The following is a 26,783-nucleotide window of genomic DNA, read 5'->3' as shown; positions in this document are numbered from 1 at the left end:
TTGCGCTTAGCCAATCTCAAACCCAGATAATGAAGAAGAGTTGCGATAGATGACAATCAACATAAAAATTTCATCACTCTATGATAATGATATAAACGTTGGGACGTTCTTTACTTTTCAAACAATTCATACTATAGGAAATTACTTGCACTCGCATAATTCAATTTTCTCAATCCTTCTTCGTTTTTGTGTGTTTTTAACTGTGATTTTGATTAAAGTAACAAAATAAAATCAAATTATTCAAATCAAAATACTTCATTCTAATGCTTGAATAATTAATTTCAATTAAAAAACTCAATTTGATTTAACATTGTACATCTGATTCACCAAAAATGATGAATGATGGCGGCGTTTCCAGATGTAAAACAGTTTCTTTTTATTTTATTTTACATTTTATTTAATATCTGTGACTTAAATAAACGGCGTTTAACCATATAATTTTTATTATTATTATTATCATTCCATCAATCTAATAAGGGCGAGAAAAGTTCGGCCCAGTATTACTAATTTAAATCCAAGGGCTTAATTGAAAAAAGAAAAGAAGTGCAACGTTCAGGACCTAGGATACAGCCTGAGCAGCCAGCACCCCTCCACTTCTGTAATATATCGATTGCAAGAACATACATAAAAAGGACAGATTTCAATAATGCCAAAATCAGCTCTTACTTTCTCCTGCTTTCATAATGGACATCCAAATTCAGCTACGCATAATTCTAGTTACAGATATTTGGCAGAAAGATCAATTCGTGCTTCAAAATGGTCTACTCCAGTTTTGCCTTGCTGTTTCTTATTTCGAAGCACGGACACCTGAGGCAACCACAAGAAATGCAAGGAATCAAAAGAGGTGGGTAGCAGTACCTATTGATCCAATGTCTAGGGAACAGGCAGTGACTTAGAACTTCAAATATTAGGCTTAATTTTATCAATCATCCCTCAACTTCCTCAACTTTGAAGTTGTTTCATCACCGTCCATTAACTTCAATTTGTACTAAAAAAATACTCAAATTTCAAATTAATACCATCCAAAGTCTCTCAAGCCAAATTCTGTTAGGTACTCCGGTAAAAACTAATCTAAACATGCCTAGATGAATTAGATAATAAAAAATCTCTACCACGTGGAGAGATAAGCCTCTCTAATTGTAGTTGAAATATTACTGATAACTCTTTTATTTCATCTAATTTTTTCTATATCTTTGGATAGATAAACCCTGAATAATTTTTTATTGTATCTCATCCACTTAGGCATGTCAAAATCAACCTCTGGCCTAAACACCCAGCAAAATTTAATTAGAGGGACTTTGAGTGGTATTAAATTGAAGTTTAAGTATTTCTATGATACTAATTGAAGCTAAGGGATAATAATGAAACAACAAACAAAATTGAGAGATGGTGGGTGAAATTAAGCTCATATTATGACCAGTTCGCCAATGGTGAGAGATAGGGCACATGATAACAGCAATGAAAATAACAGCAACATCATCTCACATTAGCAATTTTAGGCATGGTTATGACATTCAAAACAGCACAAAGAAAATACGGGGTCAAAATTCAAGCATAACTTCAATTTATTAAAAAACTCAACTTGCTCCATAATGTGTCATTGAAAGTTTAAAGCAAGCTTAGCCTACAATTTCCACCTCAAAATATATAATTGCATAAAATTGGAATTTGCCCAAGCCATAAAAGGCACACACTATCTTTGTTCTGCTAACAGTTAGAATGACATTAAAAAATCCTTCTGATTTTCATTTGCGGGGCTTGAGATTGATGTTAACAATTTTTAATAGATCATCATTAAACTAAACAAATGTTAAGGCTCAAAGAAGATTACAATACCTTGGGTCGTTCCATAGAGCTCCCAAAATATCCTATCCCAAAAGACAAGGAAGTGTATGATGCTGCAATCTCTATGGCTTTCAGCTGTGGCAAATTTCCTACTGCCTAAAGAACAAAAACATGTGAATATATATCAAATTTTAATAAATTCAGAATCAGGGTTTTAGTCAAGAGCTAACCACCACAGGAGCATCAGCTTGCACAAGTAAAATTCCTGCACTTTGATCACTAAAGTTTTGACTGCTATCGGCATTTACAGAACGTAGAACTTTAATGCTGGCAGAGGCTGGACCAGCCTGAGAACTAAACATTAAAACTAGCTTGTTAATCTAAGAGATATCACAGACTAAAAATTTCAGATTGTCACAATATCAGGAAATTGAGCTACATTACAAAATTATGTACGAACTAAAGCATCAAAGCAAATCTCTAAAGTCCTATGGAAGAAAAGATGCCCATGTCTTTTTCAACTGGCTTATAATCAAAGAGTAAATTTTCTTAGAACTAGCCAAGGACTACTCTGAAATGAATTCAACTCCGACAAGCTCTTACCCAGCTCATTTAGGAATTCTATGCATATGTGAGATTATTTTCCCCCCTTTCAGGGTGGGAGTCATGGTGCCAAGGAATCTTATACAAAGGCATATCAAGAAAAGCCAATCATACATTGATGATGAAACGCAGCACTCTCGAGCTGCAAATCCTTTCATTAAATATTCTCCTGCGCCAGATACACAGCAACCAACGATAAATGGAGCCCCAAAGGGGCCTTTTGAAGAAGCCCAACAACCTGAACCATACATTGCACCCAACCCCACACGTCCACTGGCCTGCTACATTTTTTTAAATAAAAAAAGAGGAAAATCGAGTTATAATTTATCTATAATTCCAAGATATGATCATTGCATCAATGCCAATTATAACAACCATCCATTACCTTCAGGGCTATACCACCACTAGAGCTGCCAGAAGCTATATGTCCTTCAGTGTCAACACAAATAACTCCAACAGTGTCCATGATACTGTCCTCTTCCAAAGCACTTGGCATATATAATTGACCACCAGCATTCCCTTTTAAAGGGTTGCCAGATTGAGCTCCTAACTCTGAAATACAAATGGAACTTGTCAATTGTAGAACGTAACATTTAGAAAGCTTGCCAAATGCAATGTCAACTACAGCAGAGTGAAGCTAGAAAAAACTGACTGATAAATTCATAAATATAGCATAGATATATTATAGCATGAGAATACAGTTGCCAGCTTTGACTTTTGACAAACAAAATTTAAGGACTAATCAATATGAAGTTCAAAATGGACAAAACAGAAAGGTGGGTTTCACAACATGAACAAGACAAAGAAGCAAAAAACTTCACAGCAAATATTTTTTCAAATGGAAGTACTTTTTTTTTAAACATCAAAGACCAATGGCATACCTGATGTTTTTGTTGTCTCTTGAGAATTACAACCGATTCTCCCTTCAGAAGTGTCAATCTCAGCAGTTGCATTCACAAGCATTGCTTTGTACTTCTTCCACTGTGCTTTTGCCCTTTCTGTCACTAGCCACTGTTTCAAAAATATGGACGTGTTCAGATGTTCAGTTTTTCCATTCCAAGACTGTTATAGACGCATTTGTTGACCGAAATTACAAGAGTGTGGCTCATGAAGATCAGCAGTAATGCAGCAATTTTGCCTATTTAGTATTTTGATATTATTAGTTTCCTTTTATCAGTAGGATTCCTTATTAGTAGGAACTTCTATTTATAAATCTTCTTGCTGTAAGTCTCTCCTATATAAGAGACATAATTTTAATAACATAAAGCTCAAGCAAGATTTCTATTAATTCATGAGATTGAAACTCTTTCTTTTTCTGAATGAGTCTTGAGATAAGGACTCCCTCTAACAAGTCGTAATTTTACATCATAGGCAGAAACAGGAACAAGAGCAAGGCCAAGATTTCGGCCTCTGAAGATTTCTCCGTACCTGTGACGCGATCCTATGTTAAGGAACTTAACAATTTGGTATTAGAGCCAAGCGTCATGGAGGACCAGACGAACACCAGGGATGATCTAAGGGCTGTCTTACGAGCAACGCAGGCACAGAATAAAGTCAGAATTGCGCAATTAGAATCACGTATGGAGGCTCGAATGGCGTGAACAGAAAATCAATTACAACAACTGTCACAACTGTTGCAAGAATTCCTCAATGTTGTAGGGGACAAAAACAAGGATACAGAAAGTGGGACAGAAAGTCGCAATTCGAATACTGTTGGAAAGGAAAAGGACCAATATGAAGCTCAACCAGGGGAAGAAATGGTGCAGCGTTATGCTAAACTAGACTTCCCATCGTTTCATGGGACTGAGGATCCACTAAGATGGTTGCCTCGATGTGAACAATTTTTTGTTAACGAAAAAACACAAGAATCTAATAAATTGGCAGCCTTCCATATGCCAGGAGAGGCACAATTATGGTTCTACAGGTTAGAACAGGAACAGCCTAGGTTGACATGGGAATTATTCAAAGACTACTGTAATTTGCGGATTGGACCACCATTAAGGGGCAATCCCTTGGGGAAGTTAGTTAATTTGAAGCAAGAAGGGACAGTTGAGCAGTACCAATGACACTTCCTAAGTCTGTTAGCTCATGCTACTTTAGTACGGGTTGACCAACAAGTTGATCTTTTTACTGCTGGATTGTCAAAAAACATACGGTTGGATGTTGAAATGAAAAAATTCACCAAATCTGGTGACTGTTATGAATTTGGCATGGGCCTTCGAGCGAAAACGATAATTGAGTCGATCATGAGGCACTAGAAGGAGTCCATGGGTTCCACCAAAACCATCTACCATACCTGTTGCAACAATGGGTATAAGAGACCTTTGAGGCAGAGTGGTAGCATTGCTTCTAGTACTAATAGTACTACGGTCACCACACCTTTCATTAAAAAATTAACGAGAGCAGAGATGGCAGAAAGGAGAGCAAAGGGGCTTCGTTACAATTGTGATGAACCATATACCTTCGGTCACTGGTGTAGAAATTTATTTTGGCTTGAGATGGATGATACTGAAGAGATCTGCACAAAGGATAGCATAACAATTGGGGAGCCAGCAATTTCCTTGCACGCAATTACGGGACTTCAGCACTTCCGCACCATGCAGTTAGTGGCAGAAATCAAGGGATGTCCTACAACAGTACTAGTAGATTCGGGCAGCACACACATCTTTATCGGCAAAGTTGCGGCACAAAGCTTGAGATTGGAAATTGTCCACAAGAAAGGGCTTCAGGTCACAGTAGCTAATGGACAACGACTTCCAAGTCTCGAGAGTTGCCATGAGATTCTTACTGTGACAAGTGAATTCTGCTGATAGGGATATGCAATGGAGTATTCTAGAAGAGAAGGCTAACAAAAGGAATAGAGGGAATTGCGAAGGTGAGAAAAATGCAGAGGTGCTAGCTGGTGTAACAGAATCATGAGATATGTGCAAATAGAAGTAGGGGAGAGTCTATAAATAAAAAAGAGAAGAAAGAAGAGGGGCATCCAGAAATCATTTGGTTATTTGATAGCTGTGTGCTGGGGACTAGCTCTGCTAGTATGGGAATTGTTCCTAGGGGTTGCTTGGCAACCATTTTTATGTTCTTAGTTCTTTGTTCTCGTATTTCAATCACTGCTTGGAAATTTGAGAATAGGGCGAGATACATTTGTAAAAGCATTCTACTATTTTCAATTTAATACAAAATCTCAACAATTTCTGCACAATCCATTATTTTGTAATTCCATTCCTAACTCTATCAATTGGTCCAACTTGCCAAATCCAAAAATCAAACTGGAAAATCACAAAGCAAAGATAGAGGAACAAGGCAGCAGAAAGATTAACCATGGGGGACAAGATATTACAGCAATTAGATAGGATTGAAAGGCTAGTGAGGCAGCTCATAGCCATGGAAGGCAGGGGTACCCAACTCATTCCAACACCCAACACCCATGACTCATCCATCGCTAATTCACAACTCAAAGCAAACAAGATCGAGCATCCTAGTTTAAACAATCAACAGCTTACCGAAATTGTACTAAACGAACCCAAGTTGGCAGTTAGCAATGTTGAGTTGCTGCAGCAATTTGATGAAGCTAACAGCCACAAATCCGAGGAAAACCGCGTTGATGGTGCTAAAAAAAAATTCATTGATAGAGAGTGTTGAAGGATTCAATGTTAAATCAAAGCAGGAATTAGAGTTCTCAGAGGAACACAGCTTGCATTCTTCCATGCCAAAACTGCGCAACTACCTAAGGGAACAGTCTCCATTGCTCAACATCACTGAGACAAATTGCTCAATAAGATTCACTAGAGAGAAAGATCGAGATCTTTTGGAGGCAGAGCAGGTGAGAACCTTACATCTTCTGTTTGGGAAGTCTGTGGGGACCACGAAAGGTGGTGGTGATTTTCAAATGGACTCGCTGACCATGTTTGAGGAAGGATCTATCTCTACAGCAACACAGGTATTTGAGATCATGGATGTTCACTATAAGGGCTATTTGATTGCTGGATTACATGGTGATGTAGGGGGACCACAACAATTACATAATACCACAAATGGCTATAACATGATGAAACTTGCCGAAAAAATTGACCGAGACCTTCACAATACAATGGAGGAGCGAGTTTTGCTACATGTAGTGTTTGGGACAGCTGTGAGGAAGGAGAATGAAGATTTTGGGCGTAGATTGAAGGAAAAATTACAAGATGCTGGTCCAGTTTCAACAATGGGCTCAAGTTTTGGAACTAAGCTGCATTACTCTACTGTCGGGCCTTTATACACCAGCCCACTTCTATTTGATTTTGACAGGCCACTACCTGAACCTCCAGATTTAAGTCCAGCAGAGTTGATAAATGCTGAGACAAAGCAATTGTCTCCTTCGACGATGCAGGATCCCTCTCCACATGAGTACCGATATCTAGCAAGTTGCAATGCATTTCATAGGGAGGAATTTCTCAGCTCAAAATAGTGAAAGGGAAAGGATCAGCTACAACCCAATTTACCAAGTCTCCTCCATTGGCAGCACAACTAATTACAAATTCTAGAATTGCTAATTGGGGATTTCTCACGACTGTTCTCGCCAACGAAGGAAATATGCTGCCATTTATTCAACGATTTGTCTCAACTCTTGTGCAACAAGCTTGGGTTGCAGGTAATCGTATATTAAACAAAGAAGGTCAGATTCCTCCACTTATAAATTCGGGAATTGGAAGTAAGTATAAAAGGAAATTTTCTTATAATTTGCGAATTAGTTTATGGTGGATTACACTTGGTGTTGTATCGCTAGTTGAAGTTAGGTATGGTCGGCTCACTCTTAATCTTTATCTGGATCATCATGTTGCTGTGGAAGAATTTGATGCTTTTTCATCTGAAAATACTAGCATCATAGATACTTACCTCACTACAATTACACTCCGGCTGTTACCATATTTTCCACACTTGCAATTATTCACAAATTTATTACTTGTTGAGGTGCCATAGTCTCTCTTCGACCTTGCCAACATTAAGTGTACACAATTGGGAATTTCATTTTGGATGCTTTTCCATGCAACTTTGTTTGGGATGATAGTTGTGAAAATTCTTATACAGATAATTTTTATCTATGTTGGTATTAACCAATTACTTGACTGGATACAAATTGACATGACCTGAGTGCGCAGCTTGGAACTTGGTTTGGAGGACGAATCTAAGATAGAGTTGGTAGTAATAAAGCAAGCCAACGTAATTGAGATCACATTTTTTTTTAGGGAATTTCTACCATTGATGGAGTTATGGGACAGTCCATTTCTTGCATTACTTCCCTCGTGTTTGAAATCCAGCCTTGAGGACAAGGCTAATTTTGAGGGGGAGGCATTGACAGGGATATGCAACGGAGTATTCTAGAAGAGAAAGCTAACAAAAGGAATAAAGGGAATTGCAGAGGTGGGAAACATGCAGAGGTTCCGGCTGGTGTAAGAGAATCACAAGACGTGCAAATAGAAGTAGGGAAGAGTCTATAAATAAAGAAGAGGGGCATCTAGAAATCATTTGGTTATTTGACAGCTATGAGCTAGGGACTAGCTCTGCTAGTACGGGAATTGCTCCTGGGGGTTGCTTGGCGACCATTTTTATGTTCTTATTTCTTTGTTCTTGTATTTCAATCACTGTTTGGAAATTTGAGAATAAGGCAAGATACATCTGTAAAGGCATTCTACTATTTTCAATTTAATACAAAATCTCAACAGTTTCTACATAATCCATTATTTTGCAATTCCATTGTTCCTAACTCTTCCCTATTGAATTTTATGTTATTCCTTTGGACAGATTTGATGTGGTCTTGGGTATCCATTGGTTGAAGACATTGGGCCCCATATGGTGGGATTTTGATAAACTAACTATGCGGTTTGAATTGGATCAACGGCCGATTACCTTACAAAGTATCCAACATGAACATGACCCCCACATTAATTTGTTACAAGATACCACAGTACCAAAAGGGGAGTTGTACAGATCGCTTGATGAGTTCTCCGATTTATTGCAAGAACCAACAAGGTTACCACCAATCTGCTAATGCAATCACCGAATTTGTTTGCGATCACCAAAGTTGTTTGCTACCCGGTTCAACACCTGTTGTGGTGCGCCCGTATCGATACCCTCACCTGCAGAAAGATGAAATAGAACGGCAATGTCATGAGATAATGCACCAGGGAATCATCCATCCCAGTATATCTCCTTTTTCTTTTCCAGTTGTCTTGGTACAACATTCGAATACTCCATGGGCATTTTGAATTCCTAGTGATGCCTTTCGGTCCCACGAATGCACCATCCACCTTCCAGGCATTGATGAATAAGGTATTCAACCCTTATCTACAAAAGTTTGTTCTTGTTTTCTTCAAAGACATTCTCATATATAGCAAGACATAGGAAGAACACTTACTTCACATTCAAATTATGTTTCAACTCCTACGCTCTCATCATTTGTTTCTTAAGAAATCCAAATGCTCCTTTGGCTCACGCCAAGTAGCCTATTGGGTCATATTATTGATGATGCAGGTGTCTCAGTTGATGCAAATAAAATCAAGGCAGTAATGGAATGGCCTACACCTCACTCACTAAAGGCACTTCGAGCGTTCTTAGGGCTGGTAGGATATTACTGCAAATTCATTCAGAATTATGGGATCATAGCAAGCCCACTTACGAACTTATTAAAGCGTGGCAGCTTTCATTGGAATGACGGAGCACTAATTTTAATCAGTTGAAACAAGCCCTTTCTGAAGCATCTATGTTACAACTTCCGAACTTCCATGTCCAATTTGTGGTCGAATGTGATGCTTCGTGTGGTGATATTGGTGTTGTGCTTCATCAAAATGGCCATCCAATGGCTTTCTTTAGTCGCAAGTTGACAAAACAACACCATAAGTTACCTGCATATGAACGAGAACTTATTGGATTGGCCTACGCGGTCCAACACTGGTGTCCGTATTTGTGGGGAAGGCATTTTCTCATTAAAACTGATCATTATAGCCTCAAATATCTCCTAGACCAATGCCTCTCTACCTCCCCTCAACAACATTGGATTAGCAATTTATTGGGCTTTGATTTTCATGCGGAACACAAGGCTAGTTATCAAAATAAAGTGGCTAATGCCCTTTCAAAGCGTGACGAAGAGGAGGGTACTCTACTAGCCATCTCACAACCTGTAGTCCTATTGTTTGATGTTGTTAGGGACGAAATTCAAGGTTCTGAGACTTTCTTACACTTGCGGCAACAGGTGACAACAAGCAAATTGGGTACCGAATTGTCAGTTTGTGACAGATTAATTCTTTCTCAAAGTCAGGTTTATCTACTGCCTACTTCACCTTTGTTAGAAACTATTATTGCGGCTGTTCATAATGGCACACATGAGGGGGTATGAAAAACATTACAACGAGTACGAAGTGACTTCTATTGGAAGGGGATAAAACTACTATTCAGACTTTTGTTCAGTCTTGTAGAGTTTGCCAGCGTAACAAGACTTCTAATCTTCATCCTACGGGTCTCTTATAGCCATTAGCACTTCCTACTCAAATATGGTCTGATGTGCCTATGAAGTCCACGAGAAATAGGTTATGTTGGTGGTTATCGATTGATTTTCCAAGTATGCTGATTTTATTCCACTTTCTCATCCTTATACTGCTGTAAGTGTGGCAAATGCATTTTTTACACACATTTTTTGCTTACATGGTCTACCAAAATCTATTATGAGTGATCGCGATGTTGTTTTCACCAGCCATTTTTGGAGCGAATTATTCTGGTTATGTGGGGCTAAATTAGCTTTTTCCTCTGCTTATCACCCACAACAATAGAAGATATAATAGAAGGAGACCAATTAGGAAGAAGCAGGATAAGAGGAGGATCAGGATTGGTACTTGGAATGTTGGATCACTTACAGGAAAATTAATGGAGCTTGTGGATACCTTGGAAAGGAGAAGGGTGAATATTGCTTGCATTCAGGAGACTAAATGGGTAGAAGAGAAAAGTAAAGAAGTGGGTAATTCAGGGTACAAACTGTGATTTACCGAAAAGGAGAGAAACAAGAATGGAGTGAGCATAATCATAGACAGGACATTGAAAGACGCAGTAATAGCTGTGAAAAGAGTAGGAGACAGAATTATACTAATAAAGTACTAGAAGGAGAAACAATAAATATAGTTAGTGCTTATGCCCCACAAATAAGACTAGACAGTGAGAGTAAACAAAAGTTTTGGGAAGATATGGATGATTTAATGCAAAGAATACCGAATGAAGAGAATGTTTTCATTGGTGGAGATTTGAATGGGCATGTTAGAAGTGATAAACAAGGTTATGAGAATGTTCATGGAGATTTTAGTTTTGGCCATCAAAATGAGGAGGGAAAAAACATCCTGGATTTCGCTATGGCATACGACCTAATACTAGCAAATACCTACTTTATAAAAAGAGTCACATTTAGTGACTTTCAAAAGTGGGCAACATAAAAGCCAAATCGACTTCTTCTTAACCAGGAAGACAAATAGAGGTCTATGCAAGGATTGCAAGGTCATTCCAGGAGAGGCTTTAACAAGTCAACATCGGTTGGTGGTCTTGGATGTCAAATTTAGGAACAATTCAAGTAAAGTCAGAAGAAATAGCGCAGCTCGAACAAAGTGGTGGGAGTTCAAAGGAGTAAAACAAGTGAAGTTCAAAAATGAGCTTCTCGAGTCCGAAGTATAGAAGCTGGATATGGAGGCCAATGATACGTGGATACAGATGGCATCAAAGATTAAAGAAATAGCTAGAAAAGTACTTGGAGAGTCTAAAGGACATGGATCATCCTCAAAAGAGAGATGGTGGTGGAATGAGGAAATACAAAAGACAGTGAAGAGAAAAAGGGAATGGTATAAGAAATTACCTAAATGTGATAATAATGAGGCATATGAACAGTACAATATAGCAAATAAAGAGGCAAAAAAGGCAATTAGTCAAGCAAGAGCACAGGCCTTTGAAAAGTTATATGAGAAACTTGAAACTAAAGAAGGAGAGAAAGATATTTATAGATTAGCAAGAAGAGGAGAAAGGAAATGTCAAGATCTCAATCAAGTTAGGTGCATTAAAGATAAAGAAGGAAAAGTGTTGGTGAAAAATGAGGACATTAAAGAAAGATGGAGAAATTATTTTAATGATCTCTTTAATAATAGTCAAAATGGTAATAGCGTGAATATAGATTATAGAACAATAGAAAAGAATGTGAATTATACTAAAAGGATTAGATCTTTAGAAGTAAAGAAAGCACTTAAGAGAATGAAAGTGGGTAAAGCCTGTGAACCCGATGAAATACCAATTGAAGTGTGGAAGTGTTTAGAAGATATGGGAGTGGCATGGTTAACTAAATTATTTAATAAGATTCTAAACTCAAAGAAAATGTATGATGAATGGAGGAGTATTTTAGTACCTATTTTTAAATATAAGGGAGACATACAGAGTTGCTCAAACTATAGGAGAATTAAACTCATGAGCCATACTATGAAGTTGTGGGAGAGAGTTGAGGGAGAGAGTTGTGGAGCATCGACTACGTCATGATACTTCTATCTCTCTCAATCAATTTGGTTTCATGCCTGGTCGTTCAACTATGGAAGCGATCTTTCTCATTAGAAGCTTGATGGAGAAATATAGAGATGGGAAGAAAGATCTACACATAATTTTTATCGATTTGAAGAAGGCTTATGATAGTGGTCCAAGAGATGTCTTATGGAATGTGTTAGAACAAAAGAGGGTATCTATTAGGTACATACAAGTGTTGAAAGATATGTATGAAGGAGCAACTACTATTGTGCGCATAGTGGGAGGGGACACGAGATTTTTCGATCTCAATTGGATTACACCAAGGATCAGCCATAAGCCCTTACCTTTTTACATTAGTTTTAGATGAATTGACGAAACATATACAAGAGAGTATTCATTGGTGCATGATGTTTGCGGATGATATTGTTCTGATAGATGAGACATGAGAATGAGTCAATAGAAAGCTAGAGCTTTGGAGAAGTACTCTAGAGTCAAAGGGTTTTAAGTTAAGTAGAACGAAAACAGAATACATGCATTGCAAGTTCAATGAAGGCCAAACTGGTGATAGGGAAGGAGTTAGTTTGAATGGAGTAGTACTGTCCCAAAGTAATCACTTTAAATATCTAGGCTCAGTCCTTCAAGTAGATGGGGGATGTAAGGAGGATGTTAGTCATAGGATTAAAGCCGGATGGTTGAAGTGGAGACGTGCCACGGGAGTTTTATGTGATCGTAAGATTCCCAATAAGTTGAAATGAAAATTTTACCGTACAGCCATTCGACCGGCTATGTTATATGGTAGTGAGTGTTGGGCACTGAAAGAGTCATATGCGTCTAAGATAAGAGTTGCAGAGATGAGAATGTTAAGGTGGATGAGTGGCCATATTAGACTAGATAAAGTCCGTAATGAGAGTATTAAAGAAAAGGTAGGAGTGGTGCCAATTGAAGATAAGTTGAGAGAAGGGAGATTGAGGTGGTTTGGTCATGTGAAGCGTAGACATACGGAGGCTCCAGCTAGACAAGTAGAGCACATTAGGTTAGAGGATAGAAAGAAAAAAAGAGGTAGACCTAAATTGACTTGGAGGAGAGTAGTACAACATGACCTAGAAGCATTACACATTTCTGAGGATTTAACCCGAAATCGTTTAGAGTGGAGAAAGCGAATCCATATAGCCGACCCCAAATTTTTTGGGATAAAGGCTTAGTTGAGTTGAGTTGAGTTTTACCACCCACAGTCTGATGGTCAAACAGAAGTGGTCAATCACACTATTGAAATGTATTTGCAATGTTTTGTGGGTGACAAACCCCGAAGTTGGGTGGATTGGTTACCATGGGTGAAATTCTGTAATAACACCTCTTTTCATTCTACCCTCAAAACTTTTCCATTTCAGGTCGTGTATGGACATCCTCCGTCTCACTTATTGCCTTATGTAGCGGGTCCCGTAATAAGGCAATTGATCAAGCTCTCATTGAAAGAGATGTGGAGCTCGGTGAGATTCGTTTTCGGCTTCAACAAGCTCAGTTATGCATGAAGAATATTATGACAAGGGTCACCGTGATGTGTCTTTACAACTGGTGATTTTGTTCGGTTACGACTGTACCCCTTTCGCCGCTTAACAGTGGCCAGCAAGCTAAATTCGAAGCTGGCACCTCGTTATTATGGGCCTTTTAAGGTATTACGTCGTATTGGGGAGGTCGCATATCAGGTAGAACTCCCTTCTTCCAGCCACATTCATGATGTATTCCATGTCTCATTATTGAAGCCATTCAAAGGGGATATGCCATCTGTTCAGCCAACTTTACCATCAACAGTTGAGGGTCGTGTCATTCCTAACCCACTCAGGTTCTTCGAGCTCGTCTCAATCGCAGTACATGGGAGATTCTTGTCCAATGGGTGGGACTTCCAGCAATTGACGCCACTTGGGAGACTGTTTCCCATTTCTGTGCAGCCTATCCATCCTTTGAGCTTGAGGACAAGCTCTTTCTCCAGGAGGGGAGTGATGTTATAGACGTATTTGTGGGCCGAAATTACAAGAGGTGTGTGGCTCACGAATATCAGCAATGATGCAGCAATTTTTCCCATTTAGTATTTTGATATTATTAGTTTCTTTTATCAGTAGGATTCCTTACTAGTAGGAACTTCTATTTCCATTATAAATCTTCTTGCTATTAGTCTCTCTATATAAGAGAAATTTTAATACAATAAAACTCAAGTAAGATTTCTATTAATTCACAAGATTGAGACTCTCTTTTTCTGAATGAGTCTTGAGTGAGAACTCCCTCTAACGAGTCCTAATTTTACATCATAGGCAGAAACAGGAACAAGGGCAAGGCCAAGATTTCGGCCTCTGAAGATTTCTCCGTTAATAGACCTGTGATGTGATCCTACGTTCGGGAACTTAACAAAGACATTCACAAACATGTTTCAAAAGTAATCAAGCTTAAAAAAATAAAAAATGATCATCCACGAGCTTTTAATTAGACAATATTCAACAAATTAAATTTCTTTTAAAATAAGTAAAGGCAAGAAAGTTAATTAACCTTATTAGCCTCTGCTATGGATGCTGGCAAATCAATGCCTTTGGATTTTGCCCATAGATAGGCACCTTCACCTGCCAAGAACCTTGGGGACACAATATGATCCATAAGAAAACCATCACAAAGGACAGAGAGAAAATGAAGAGGAAGAAGATGGAAAAGAAGCATGAATATTATGAATTATGAGGCGTGCTAATAGATAAGCAGGAAAGTGTAATCATTCATGGAAAACATGCTAAAGTAGAGAATGAAGATCATTACATAGGAGGTATTCGACCCAACAAAGAAGAACCAATCATTTGCTCCTTGGCCAACAAGGCAGCAATTTGGATGGCATTTCGGACACCTGGTCTACAACTAATGAAATATATATTCAGTAACCTCATGAAAAAGTAAATTTTATACAAAAGAAGCTAAAGAGACAGCCATCCAAACACATTTCACGTAATAAAATTAATGACTTAAGGGCACCTGGCATTGCTCCAACAGCTCCAAATGCCCCGGAGTCACCATCCATAATGCTAGCATCACACTCCACGCTGCCATCTTCTGTCAAATTAGAGCCTCGGCCGGCATTTGTCGAGGGATCATCCTGTAATGAAGCAATAATGGCAAAAATTTACCTTCTCTTATCTTATGTATATAGTATATACACAAAAATGTCTATGATGAATAAAATTACTGCTAAGAAGCATTGATTTAGGGCCATTCCCTAAACTAAAAAGAGTAAAACCTTGAAGCAACCTCTAATCACCTTCCATTTCAAGCAAGAACGCATTGGATTGGTACACTTGCTTGTGAATACAACTTTTTTTTTCAAAAAGGCAAAAATAAAGAGGCAAGTACATTGTAGTATCTATCAGTAAGCTCTATGTTATTCCTAATTACATTTAAATTTAGAAAAAAATATTCATTGAAACCCCAAAAGTGAAATATATTCATTATCCGTAGATATCAAAACATCAAATAAAAATGTACCTCCAACACTTGGATGGCGGCTGCAACAGCATCTAGACATCCACCAGAACCCTAAATAAACGCCAAACGTAAGAAGACACAATATCAAAAACCTAATGTACATAAAAAAGAGATTGATATTCGCAGAGAAACGATTGTGAAATTGGAAAAATAGGAACTGTGAGAGAGGGTGAAAAGGAAAGCACCTTGCGAAGAATGGAAGCAGCAGCAAGACAAGCGCGTTTCATTGCGGACCTTAGGGCTTTCTCACTGGACGGCGCGTGATACCCCGCGCCGACATGAACGGCAATGAAGAATCTAGGGTTCTGATCCTCTGCCTCACAAGCCATTCCAGAATCCAGATCGAGAGAGTGTGCTCTTTTTTGAGAGAGGCTGGTCTTTGAGTCCATCACACTTCCTACCGTACTGGTGGTTAAATTCTACCGTAACTTTTAAATTAAATTCAACGAATTCATTGAATTCCCACGCCACGATTTAAAAATTTTATTGAATTTCATATAATTCATATATAATATAATTTTAAAATTAAAATTTATTTATATTTATTTCTTAAACTCTCCCAAAAGTAAAATTAAAAATTATAATTTTTTAAGAAAGTAAAAAAATCCCACATTTAATAAATTTATAATAATTAATAAATATATAAATTAATTAATAATATAATAATAAATATAAAATAAATTCACGTAATATAAAAAATTTTTATAATAATATAAATAGTATCGTTACTAAGTACATAATAAATTTAAATATTAAAAAATTAAAATAAACATAAAAATATCTTATATAATTATTTGCACATATTAATTATAAATAAATAGGAGGCTAACTTGTAGCTTCCATCTTCTTTTAATTTTTTTTCCTTAATCCAATGTAAATTTATCCTATATTAATTATAATATACCATCTAAAATAATATAACATTCATTTTGCATTATGGTGTGACATACAAAGGCACATTAATTAATATTAAGTATAACTGATATATGTCTAAATAAAACATAAAATAGTATGAGAAAATTTTTGGATAAAGGCATTTTAGTTCATAAAATATTTTCATGTAAATTTTGTGCAATTCACTTTAAATTTCATTAAATTTAATAGAAATTTATTTTAGTTATAACCAATACTTAGAATCGAATTATTATAAGTACATTCTTTTTTATTTTTCAGATCAAACACATAAAATAAGGAATTCAACTGAATTCTATAAATTTTAGTGTTTTGCAAATAAACCAAACATGTAACAATTCAAAAATTTTAAATTATAAATAAAATAATTTTGGACCTAATTGTAAACCTCTAAGAAGTTGAGGGACTAATAGTGTAATTAGAAAAAAAAAACACACAGAAAATTAAAAAACGCAGCAGCCCCTCTCCCCTCTCTCCCGCGTCACCCTCTCCCCCTTTCGTTTTCCAGTCGGCTGGCTAGCACAAGCGCCGATGGCACTCCCCCACCTCAGGACGACGTCAGGCGGCGGCAGTCACGGCAGCAGGCGGCAGGGAGGAAGAGAAAGAGATAGAAGAAAGGGAAGGAAAAAAAAAAAAAAAAGAAGAAGAGAGAGAGAGAGAGAGAGAAGTCGAGCCGATTCCGACCACCAACGTCGGCGATCCAGGCTGCCACCAACTCCCCACGAACCCAGCCCCATTTTCTGACCAGCCATGCCCGGAATGGTGGAGTTTCCGGCGAGTTTCGAAGAGAGAGAAAGAGGAGAGAGAAAGTGACGGCAGTGGCTTTCCGGCCACTTTTCTGGGGATCCGACTGTCGGATCAGAAATCCGAGACCACCGATGGACTCAGGACGACAAGATCTCCAAGATAGGATAGGTCCCACTCCGATCGGACACCGTTTGAAAAAAGTGACAATCGAATGGTCCAGATCGCTTGGTGAGATTTTTAAACTTTTTCGATTTCCAAAATTTAAAAATAATTTTATGATAATTATTAACACAATTTGAACTTAATTTAAGTGCAATCAGATCGAGGATAGCTCACCGGCGGCGGAACCGCATTTTCAACCAGATCCGACTGCCCGGCGGTCCGTCTCAGAACGTGGTCAATATTATAGTCAATCTTAGCATTTTAAAACATTCTGGACGCGTTCCAGGTGTCAGAATTGGCATAGGTAAACCCGAACTCCAAGTTGCTCATTTTCGGCTAATACCGATTTAGAATAAAATTCATAAAATATTCGTGTATGATCAAAAAATTATAATTTCTTTTGCGTTAGTTCTATAATATTGCTAAAGACCGTGGGGAAAAATTTTAGAATTTTTAGAGCTTGTCGGAGTGAATTTTTATGAAATGTCAATTATAGGGACTAAAACGTAATTTTTTAAATCGTGGTTGTTGACTGTTTGGGTGGGCCCAGGAGGGGCTTTGTGATGTGATTGAGTTGTGATTGTGTGATTGGTGGATATATAAGTGTATTTTGAAGACTTTTTGTAAGTTGGGTAGGTCCTAGGTATAGAGGAGACTCTGCCGGATTTTCGGCACAATTTAGGACATCTTTGGTCTTTTCTTTGTTTGTATTGAGTCAAATGTATTAAATAATTATAATAAAAATTGTCAGGTGAGCCAGGACAGCCTTTCTCCTCCGCCCAGTCGCCACAGTGACTTCGGTTAAGTCTGTGAGTAAAATATTAATTTTAATTGTAATTTCGATATTATTATATGTTCAAACATGCCCATGCATCACTTATAAATATGTATCTATGTAGTTAAACACTAGGCACGTTTTATATTGCATTCATAATTGTTGAAGTGCCATGGATGTTGTTTGTGGTAATTTGGAGCAGTGTGTGTGCGTGGCGTGCGTGTGGTATGGTATTGGATATAGACGGGACGGGTAGACACGACTTGAGAGACACTCGCTGGGACCCGGTCCTTCGGGGTAGACACGGCTTGAGAGACACTCGCTGGGACCCGGTCCTTCGGGGTAGACACGGCTTGAGAGACACTTGCTGGAACCCCGCATTTAGTTTATTAAGCGAAAGTCCAGCTTGAGAGACACTCGCTGGCAGAGGTTGGATTAAGAGGGCTGTATAGGAGATCAGCTCCCATATATGTATTGTTTGACAGTATTGGGTGTGTGACTGCTCCAAATTGCCTTTTTACTGATTGTGATATGAATTGTATGAAAAATTTATGAGAATGTTGCATATCACTCCACATGGTGCATTAGTTTTAGATAGCTATAGAGATTATGATTAAAATTGGTATTTTACTCTCTGAGTCGAACGCTCACTCATGTTCACCTATTTTTCCAGGCTACAGGAGGAGACCTTTTTCAGAATAACCTGTTCCTTTCCTCGCAGGTTATGGAAAAAATTACTTAACTGTATTATTATTGTCTAAATTTGTAATTTAGAACTCTGCATGTACTAGTAGTAGCATTAATCATGTCAGGGACTGCATGAATTTAAGTTTTTGTATTAACAAATGAAAAATTTTTATAAGTTTTAAATAGTTTGTAAATGATATAACAGGGTTGAGCTGTGCTCCCCTAATTTTAGTTTATGATAATTACTAGCTGAAGTTGACACGAAATAAAATTATAACAGTTTAATTTAAATTATTTTATATGCATATTGGGCCTAATTTGTGGGCCTGGTCATAGGTTTGAGAACAGTAAGGCTTACTACGGGCCTCAGAGGCTTTATGCCGACCCAGGTCCTAATGCCTGCCCAGGTCCTAATGCCGGTCCGGCCTATAGCTTGGGTTGTGACAAAACAGGGTGTACAAAACTAATTATTTAAATAATATTTTTTAAAAAACTATTTTGCAACTCTAATCTAAAACTATTTACAAAAAAGTTTACTAAAAAAAATAAAAACTTTTAAAGTATACATAATTGTAGTTAAAACATTTTTTTATATGAATAGACTAAATTGAATTTGAGAAAATAATAGTAAATTATAATATACTTCCTAAAACTTTATTTGATTAACAAAATAATTTATTGATTTACACTTTGTATTTAAATATTTTTTAATTTATAATGTAAAATATATTTATAATATAAAATATATTTTACATTTATATTTAATTAAAAATTTCTACTGAAAAGTTTTTTTTTTTATTTTACTATAATAAATAATTTGAAAATTACATAATCATAAAATAATCACACTGCAAAAAATTTTTTTTAGTTGTCAATTATGTAATTTTTTTTTTAGTCATCAATTTATTGATAGGTATATTAATCTTTATAAATTAATGAGCAATTAATATAATTTTAGGGAGATTAATTGTTATTTTTATTTATAAAATTATAAACGATTTTGATAATTACTTTAACAGTTGTTCATGATTATTTCATAATTACTTTATTATTATGTAATTTTGAATTATTTATGATATTAAAATATATTTTAATCAATAAAATTAATTTTATAGTATAAAATTTCAATTAATATTGTATATAAAATATATTTTATATTTTAAATATATTTTATATAATAAATAAAAATATTTAAATATAAAGTTCTTGTTATATTATATTTATTTGTTTTATATCTGTTTGTTTTGATAAATAAATATATAAACATTTATTTTGGAATTATTCCTTAATTAAATTATTTTCATTTATATTTAATGAATTAATTAAATATTTTTTAGATATTCTAATTATAAATACATTTCGTTGTATTTATAATTATAACTAATAATTTATAAAATATTTTTTATTTTTAATATATCTAGTACAAATAAAAAAATACAAAAATTTAATAAACCATATCCCATAAAATTCTAATTAAAATTTTCAAATCTTCATAGAAAAAAGTAAAAATATACATTAAAAATATTCAATTTCATTTATTCCTAATTTTTATTTTCTTAAATTTTTAAAATTTTACATTTTATCACTAAAAAAATTAATATATATTAAAAAAATTTATACAGTACATCCTTCCCAAATTTTTTTTTTTCCAATTATTCCAAATTTAATAGTATAAAACTAAAATCAGCATGGTATTAGTCACGAGACATTGGGCAAGCATGAGATAAGAAGAAATAAATTTCCTTCACTTTCCAATCAACTTATTTTCCTTATGCTGCGATGCAGCTTTATGTGTAGTCATGAATAGGAGTGTGCAAACGGTCGGTTCGGTTCTGAACCGAACCGAACCGATAAAACCAAAAATCGAAAATAAAAAATTTTTAAAACTGAACCGAACCGATTGATAAGAGAAAATCGAACCGAATCGAATCGATAAATATCTGTTCGGTTCTGTTTTAAACCGATAAAACCGAAATTTATAAAATTTCATATTTTTAACATTAAATCTAAATAATAAAAACATAAAAACAAAAAAATTAGAAATCAAAACTCAAAAATCTTATGGTTCGGTTCGGTTTTCTTTGATTTCGGTTCAGTTCGATTTTTTTGATTTTTTATGAAAATAACTGAACCGAACCGATTAACCGAAATTATTAAAATTACAAACCGAACCGAACCGATTAAATTTTAAAACCGAACTGATTAAACCGAATTAATCAGTTCGATTCGGTTTAAACCGAAAACTGCTCTCCCCTGGTCATGAAGCCCTCTAAAATTGCTAGTTGTGTTAGATGATATGATGACACATTAAAATGTTCTTTTAATTAATGATTTTATCAGCAATACATTATTTTGATAAATAAATTAAATTTCACATTATTACAGTAAAATGATTTTTAAAATTATATTATTTTAATAATTAATCCGATGATAAGTGTGGATGATTTCTGTTCATTATAATTGTGTGCTTATAGTGGTCGAAGGGTTGTAGGTAAAAATATGAATATCTTGTTTAGAGGGCTAAATCCGATAAAAATCCCAATCTTTAATGTGATTTAAATTTTACCGGAAGTTAAAATTTTATCGTTAAAACACACAAATCAATAGAAATAGGACGATCGAAGCATATGACTGGTAAAGCTCCAATGCCATTGGAAAGCATGCTCATAATACACTTTAGTTTTCACAAATGTAAGATTTACTACAAGAAAACAAAAGCTTTAGCCAACAGATCGATAAATCCGACTAAATTTATTATTAATGATATAATTAGTGACAACATTTTTAGCAATTGTTGTATTTACTGTTATTTCATAATTAATTTAAAAATTAATTTTAAGTGACGAATTTTTAATGCATTGATAAAATCCCCATTACTTTAGTATTAAATATAGTTATTAAACTCAGACGAAACTAGCCAATTAAACCGGTGAATCGATAATTGAATTGGTTCAGACTTGTAATTAAATTAACAAAAAAGATACTCGGTGTGACCCAGTCAACTCGAAAGTTGAATCAGTGAATCGGTGTAACCCAATTGACTCGATTGATCAATTATTCAATATAATCTTTTTTTTAATATTAATATAGAGAATTGAACTCAAAATCTTATAAAAGTCTTTAAAATCAAAATCACTTGATAGTTATGTTTTTTTTTTTATTTCAAGATATTTAATTTTTAGCATATACTTAATATTTTATAAATATTAAAAAGAGAATTTTACATTTATATAAATTTTTATGCATTATATTAGTTGAATACTTTTGTATAAAATTTAAAAATACTATTAAAATTTATTAAATATAACTTAATAAATGTTAAATTTTTATTTAAATAAGTAAATTTTAATTAATTATATTTATTTATTTATATTAATAGTTGTTATATCCATTCACTCTGTTTATTTGCTAAGTTAATCTCCAAACCGAATTTAATAACACTAATATTAAATATGAATTAGCAATGAATATAATCAATATTATTAGTAACATAATTTTGATCCATCATTAATTAAATTCATCATTGAAGCCATATTTGTTATAGTAAAATAATAAAAAAATAATGTATAATATATGAGAATCCACTTAAAAAATATTTTCATAAAAATAATTTTATTTATTTAATTCAAACACAATATTAAATATTCCAACTACAAAGATAATCTCCATGTCTTATATATATATATATATATATATATATATATATATATATATATATATATATATATATATATATATTCCAATAATATCAATTTCTGTTTCTATTTCCTGTCTGCCCGCGTCTTCTTCGTTGTTTTCTCCTAAGCCCAAACGTTCTCACAACCCAACCACGTTTTCTTGTGGTGAATATGTGCCCAGCAACGCCTCCAACTACAAATCCACTTCCATAGCCCAACAAAACTATCTTCCAACCAAATTCAAATGGAGATCCTGACCCATTATCTTTCGCAAGGGATGGGGGATGTGGTGTAGATGCCTCCACGTCTCCGCATTTCTTCTTCAAAGGAGCTCCACACAATCCTACGTTCCCTGCAAATGATTTGTCCTCAAACGTATCGAACTGGTTTCCTTGAGGAATTGGTCCTGCAAGCTGATTGTATGCCACATTGAAAGATGAAAGGAATGTAAGTTGTGTTAATAGTGATGGAATCTCTCCTGAAAACTTGTTTGCAGAAAGGTCCAAACATTCCAATTCCTTCAAGTTCGCCAAAGATGATGGTATATGACCCCTCAGCATGTTGTTGGATAAGTTGAGCAAATGAAGCGCCTTGAGATTTCCAATGACTTCTGGAATATCGCCTTCAAATCTGTTGTGGGAGAAATCAATTACAGCCAAAGCACCTGGAATCTTCAAATATTCCATTTCTGAACCTTTGTTGTTGATGATCATTGAGTAGTCGTAAGTGTTATAATATGGAGTTGTAGTGAACTCTTCATTTTTTCCTATGTATCTCGTAGGATTTGCATCTGCAACTTTCATGGCATTCCATCTTTCGAAGTACATTGAAGGCAACTCTCCAGTAAAATTATTATGAGACAAGTCAATGATTTGAAGCTTGGAGAAGTTAGAAGGTTTGTGTTTCTCTATCACCCCATAAAAACCATTGGACCGCAAATTGAGGATTCTCAACTCTGGAAGATTCCCTATCCACGAAGGGAAACGACCAGTGAATTGGTTGTTGCTCAAATCAAGCAACTCTAGCTTCGTGCAACTGGCGAATGATCTTGGTACTTGTCCTTGTATTTGATTCTGACTTAAATTGATCATTGCCAATTTACATTCATTCCTCGATCTGTTGTTGAATGGTGGAGGGATTGAGAGAGATCCCTGTAGCATATTGAACCTTAGGTCTAAGACCCGTAAATGAGTCCATTGGAGAACAACTGGATATGGGTCTTGCTGAAAACCAGTCAAAAAGTTGTGAGAAAGGTTCATAAAGTACATGGAAGTTGTACTAATGTTCCAAACCCAAGAAGGTATTTGCCCATGAATGTTGTTGGAGGAAAGGTCAAGAAATTGCAACTGATCTTGGTTGTGCAAGAAAGTTGGGAACTCACTCAGGTTGCATGACGCCAATCCTAAAAACATAAAATTTTGAATGTTGGCATTTGAACTGATTTTGGTGAGCAACAACAAATTGTTGAATGACAAGGACAAGACCACTAAGCTACTCAACTGAAGAAACATATTTAAGTCCACTTCCCCGGCTAAACTATTTGAATTAAGATCAAGAATTTCCAGATTCTTGAGTTTAGAAAGACTGCTAGGAACGGAACCTTGCAATTTATTGAATGAAAGGTCCAAGTGAGCCAGTTGGGAAAAAGTGTTGTTTACGAATGGGATTGGACCTGACAATTGATTAGAACTCAAAAATAAATATTCAATATTGTTTATCAGCCAAGATGGGATTTGACCTACTAATTGATTGTGATCTAGCATAATAGCAGGAAGTTGAGTCAGGTTCACCAGCCAAGATGGGATTGGACCAGTAAGTTGACAATAGCCTAAATCTAGAAAAGAAAGTTGTGTCAGGTTCATTAGCTGAGATGGGATGTTATCATTCAAGTTGATACCATGAAGATCCAAATCAGTGAGTTTGGTAAGTTTACAAAGCCATGACAAGGAAGAACTTTGGCCCCAGATATTGTTATATGAGAGGTAAAGAAGTGTAAGTTTGGTGAGGTTACCAAGTGAGGACGGAATCTGACCTGTGAAATTGCACTGAGAGATGTCGAGTTGTTCCAAGTTGTCAAGATTTCCAATCGAAGAAGGTATCTCTCCCACAAATTTAACTTCGGAGAGGCTCATTGATTTGAGGGGACTTCCCTTTTGAAAGTCAGGCAAAGAAGCTTTGAGATCTGAATTTCCACTTATGTCAAGCATCTTCAGCTCTGGAAGCTGGAAAATGCCCGTTGGGAATTCTCCTTGCAGCTCACATTGATCAAGTTGGAGAGATTGCAAAGCCAAAAAATTAGCCAAGAGATCAGGCACCCTTGATAATATGTCAACGCTCGAGAGATGCAGTACCTTTAAATGGGTCAGATTTTGAACTAGACCTCTTAAACTAAGCTTATGGAGCCTCAAATCATTGTAATGAGATAGATCAAGGGAAATCAAGCTGGATAGATTAGAGATTTCATCTGGGATTTCACCAGAAAAGCGAGACGAAGAGAGGTTGAGATGAGTTAACCTCAAGAGATGGCCTACTTGTGCTGGTATTTGAGAGAAGTTGAAGTCATTGTAGGCAAGATTAAGCCTTCGAAGTTGAAGAAGATGAAACAGGCTGCTGTTGGACTTGATAGAACCAAAGAGACAACTGCTGCTGAGGTCAAGGCTAATCACATGATTGGTTTCTTCATCACATTCCACACCATCCCATGAGCAACAGTCACTACTTTCTCCATGGAAAAGCTTCCAAGACTCGATCTTTGAAGGAGCAGAAGGATCACAACCATAAATGGAATTGTCGATGACAAAGCCTTCCTTGAATTGCAACAAGGAAGATCTCTCATCATCATGGCATCGTGGCTGCGTAGATGAAGAAAAAGAGTTAGTAAATGCTATAAGATTACACAACAAGAGCAACGAAAACAAGCTTGTTGGCATGATGAAGAGACAGAAGGATGGCTTCATCAGGATGATTTTGTTGGTTAACTCAATTAATCTAATATTTATTAAGAAGTGCGCAGGGGCTATAGATGAACTTTGTCTTCTGTCCTGCATGAAATATTCTAGAGTGGGGAAATTTTTGCCTACGTCTTATTCAGAATTCAAAACATAAACATGTAGGATCTACCCATTCAATAGTTGAGTCCTACCATATTTCTTGTATTTTGAGTTCACACTAATTTGTAAAGGTATGCATTCACATTGAAAATTGAATTCACAAAAATTAAAAATGTCTATATTTAATATTTATTGTTTCAATAAAAATATATTTTTAAAAATACAAAAAAAATTGATTTCTACAAATATTTTTTCTTGAAAAACAAATCGAGACATTTTTTTTCTTAAAAAAAAAAAGAAAGAAATGAAATATATTTGTCTCCTCATTTCAAATTTAGCAAGATTTTATAAATAATTTTTAAGATTTTATAAATAATTTTTTATATATTAGAATTTCATTAATCAAATTTAAATGGATATAAATAATACAAGAATTACAGAACCCATAATTGAAGATCAGACACAGAAAAAATTACTAAGTATGATAGAATTTGCTGATTTGAATGAAATTCTAAATGGAAAGCGTAACAAAATGAATAGATCTTTAAATATGAGTTGCATATTAATTGCATATTATGAATAGGAATTAGTTGCATATTATGAATACAACGAACTTAATCACTAATTACACTAAAGAAACGGATCGCACTATTAAATTTAATAGAATATCAACATCTACAAAACATATACTACTGAAGTATACCAATAAAAAAAATTAAAAAGAAAAAACAAAGACCACTGCCTACAAGATGGAGACAGACCATAACTCAACCACGAGGAACAAAAACAAAAAGATAAAGAAAAATAAATAAATAAAACAAGAATATAAACAAAATAAGGAAAATTATTTGGAGAAAAATAAACAAAAAAATGAAAAAAAAAAACACAAAGAAAAACCCAAAAGAAAAAAAAAAGAAAATATTAATATGAAACTGAAAGGGCAGAGGACAAAAGTAAACATAGATTTTATAAATAAAATTAAAAAAAGTTACTAATTATTTTTTTTTTTTTTTGGAGATTGCTTTTGTCTCAGTAAGATTTTAATAAGCTCATAGTCTACTCTAAAAAATATTATGAAGAACAATTGCTTGTAAATTTTCAGCATTACTATTCCTTTTCTGCAAAAGCATGTCTTATGGAAAATAATTCTCACAAATAAATATTTTTCTCAAAACAAACTATTCTCATTTGTCATTGTTGGCGTATATAATAATTTAGAAAATTTGAAACAATCCATTCAAGACTCAAAAAATCAATCACAGATTCGCAGTACCTATTTCATAATAAATTTAGAGGAAAATAAATCCTTCTAGTACTTCTTGAAATTAAACCTTTGCGTGCTAAATAATTTGAAAA

General features: G+C 35.2%; 2 protein-coding genes across 3 annotated transcripts; both read right to left on the bottom strand.

The window, feature by feature from the left end:
* Window positions 1-411: 411 nt before the first annotated feature.
* Window positions 412-15,844, bottom strand: LOC110668285 (putative threonine aspartase). Of its 2 annotated transcripts, none has more exons than XM_021829467.2 (11): window positions 15,603-15,844; window positions 15,418-15,468; window positions 14,911-15,031; window positions 14,701-14,785; window positions 14,443-14,524; window positions 3,270-3,399; window positions 2,774-2,940; window positions 2,503-2,669; window positions 2,016-2,139; window positions 1,837-1,941; window positions 412-807 (listed from the first exon to the last, which is right to left on the bottom strand). In XM_021829467.2, exons 1-11 carry the CDS (start codon window positions 15,804-15,806, stop codon window positions 718-720), a joined length of 1,326 nt encoding a protein of 441 aa, XP_021685159.2. In that variant the 5' UTR covers window positions 15,807-15,844; the 3' UTR covers window positions 412-717. The 2 variants fall into 2 exon arrangements, with proteins under 2 accessions (XP_021685159.2, XP_021685169.2); XM_021829477.2 differs by having other exon boundaries at window positions 2,503-2,666.
* Window positions 15,845-22,407: 6,563 nt separating this feature from the next.
* LOC110668301 (receptor-like protein 43) lies at window positions 22,408-25,509 on the bottom strand. The gene is made up of 2 exons (XM_058149981.1): window positions 24,410-25,509; window positions 22,408-23,779 (listed from the first exon to the last, which is right to left on the bottom strand). Exons 1-2 carry the CDS (start codon window positions 25,422-25,424, stop codon window positions 22,449-22,451), a joined length of 2,346 nt encoding a protein of 781 aa, XP_058005964.1. The 5' UTR covers window positions 25,425-25,509; the 3' UTR covers window positions 22,408-22,448.
* Between the last annotated feature and the right edge of the window lie 1,274 nt (window positions 25,510-26,783).

This window comes from Hevea brasiliensis, chromosome 7 (genome assembly GCF_030052815.1).
Source record: "Hevea brasiliensis isolate MT/VB/25A 57/8 chromosome 7, ASM3005281v1, whole genome shotgun sequence".
Lineage (NCBI taxonomy): Eukaryota > Viridiplantae > Streptophyta > Magnoliopsida > Malpighiales > Euphorbiaceae > Hevea > Hevea brasiliensis.
Note: the sequence above shows the minus strand (reverse complement) of the source record. Positions and strands in the feature narration are given on the sequence as shown.

Bases quoted from the DNA above. Each gene is read 5' to 3' on its own strand.
- LOC110668285 (XM_021829467.2), bottom strand. From the start codon at position 15,806: ATGGACTCAAAGACCAGCCTCTCTCAAAAAAGAGCACACTCTCTCGAT. The intron at 14,525-14,700 runs GTAATGATCTTC...TGTGTCCCCAAG, and splicing joins TTGGGTCGAATACCTCCTAT to GTTCTTGGCAGGTGAAGGTG. The intron at 808-1,836 runs GTATTGTAATCT...TGGTTGCCTCAG, and splicing joins GCTCTATGGAACGACCCAAG to GTGTCCGTGCTTCGAAATAA.
- LOC110668301 (XM_058149981.1), bottom strand. From the start codon at position 25,424: ATGCAGGACAGAAGACAAAGTTCATCTATAGCCCCTGCGCACTTCTTA. The intron at 23,780-24,409 runs GTCAGATTCCGT...TTATGTTTTTAG, and splicing joins CTCTCAGTGCAATTTCACAG to GATTGGCGTCATGCAACCTG.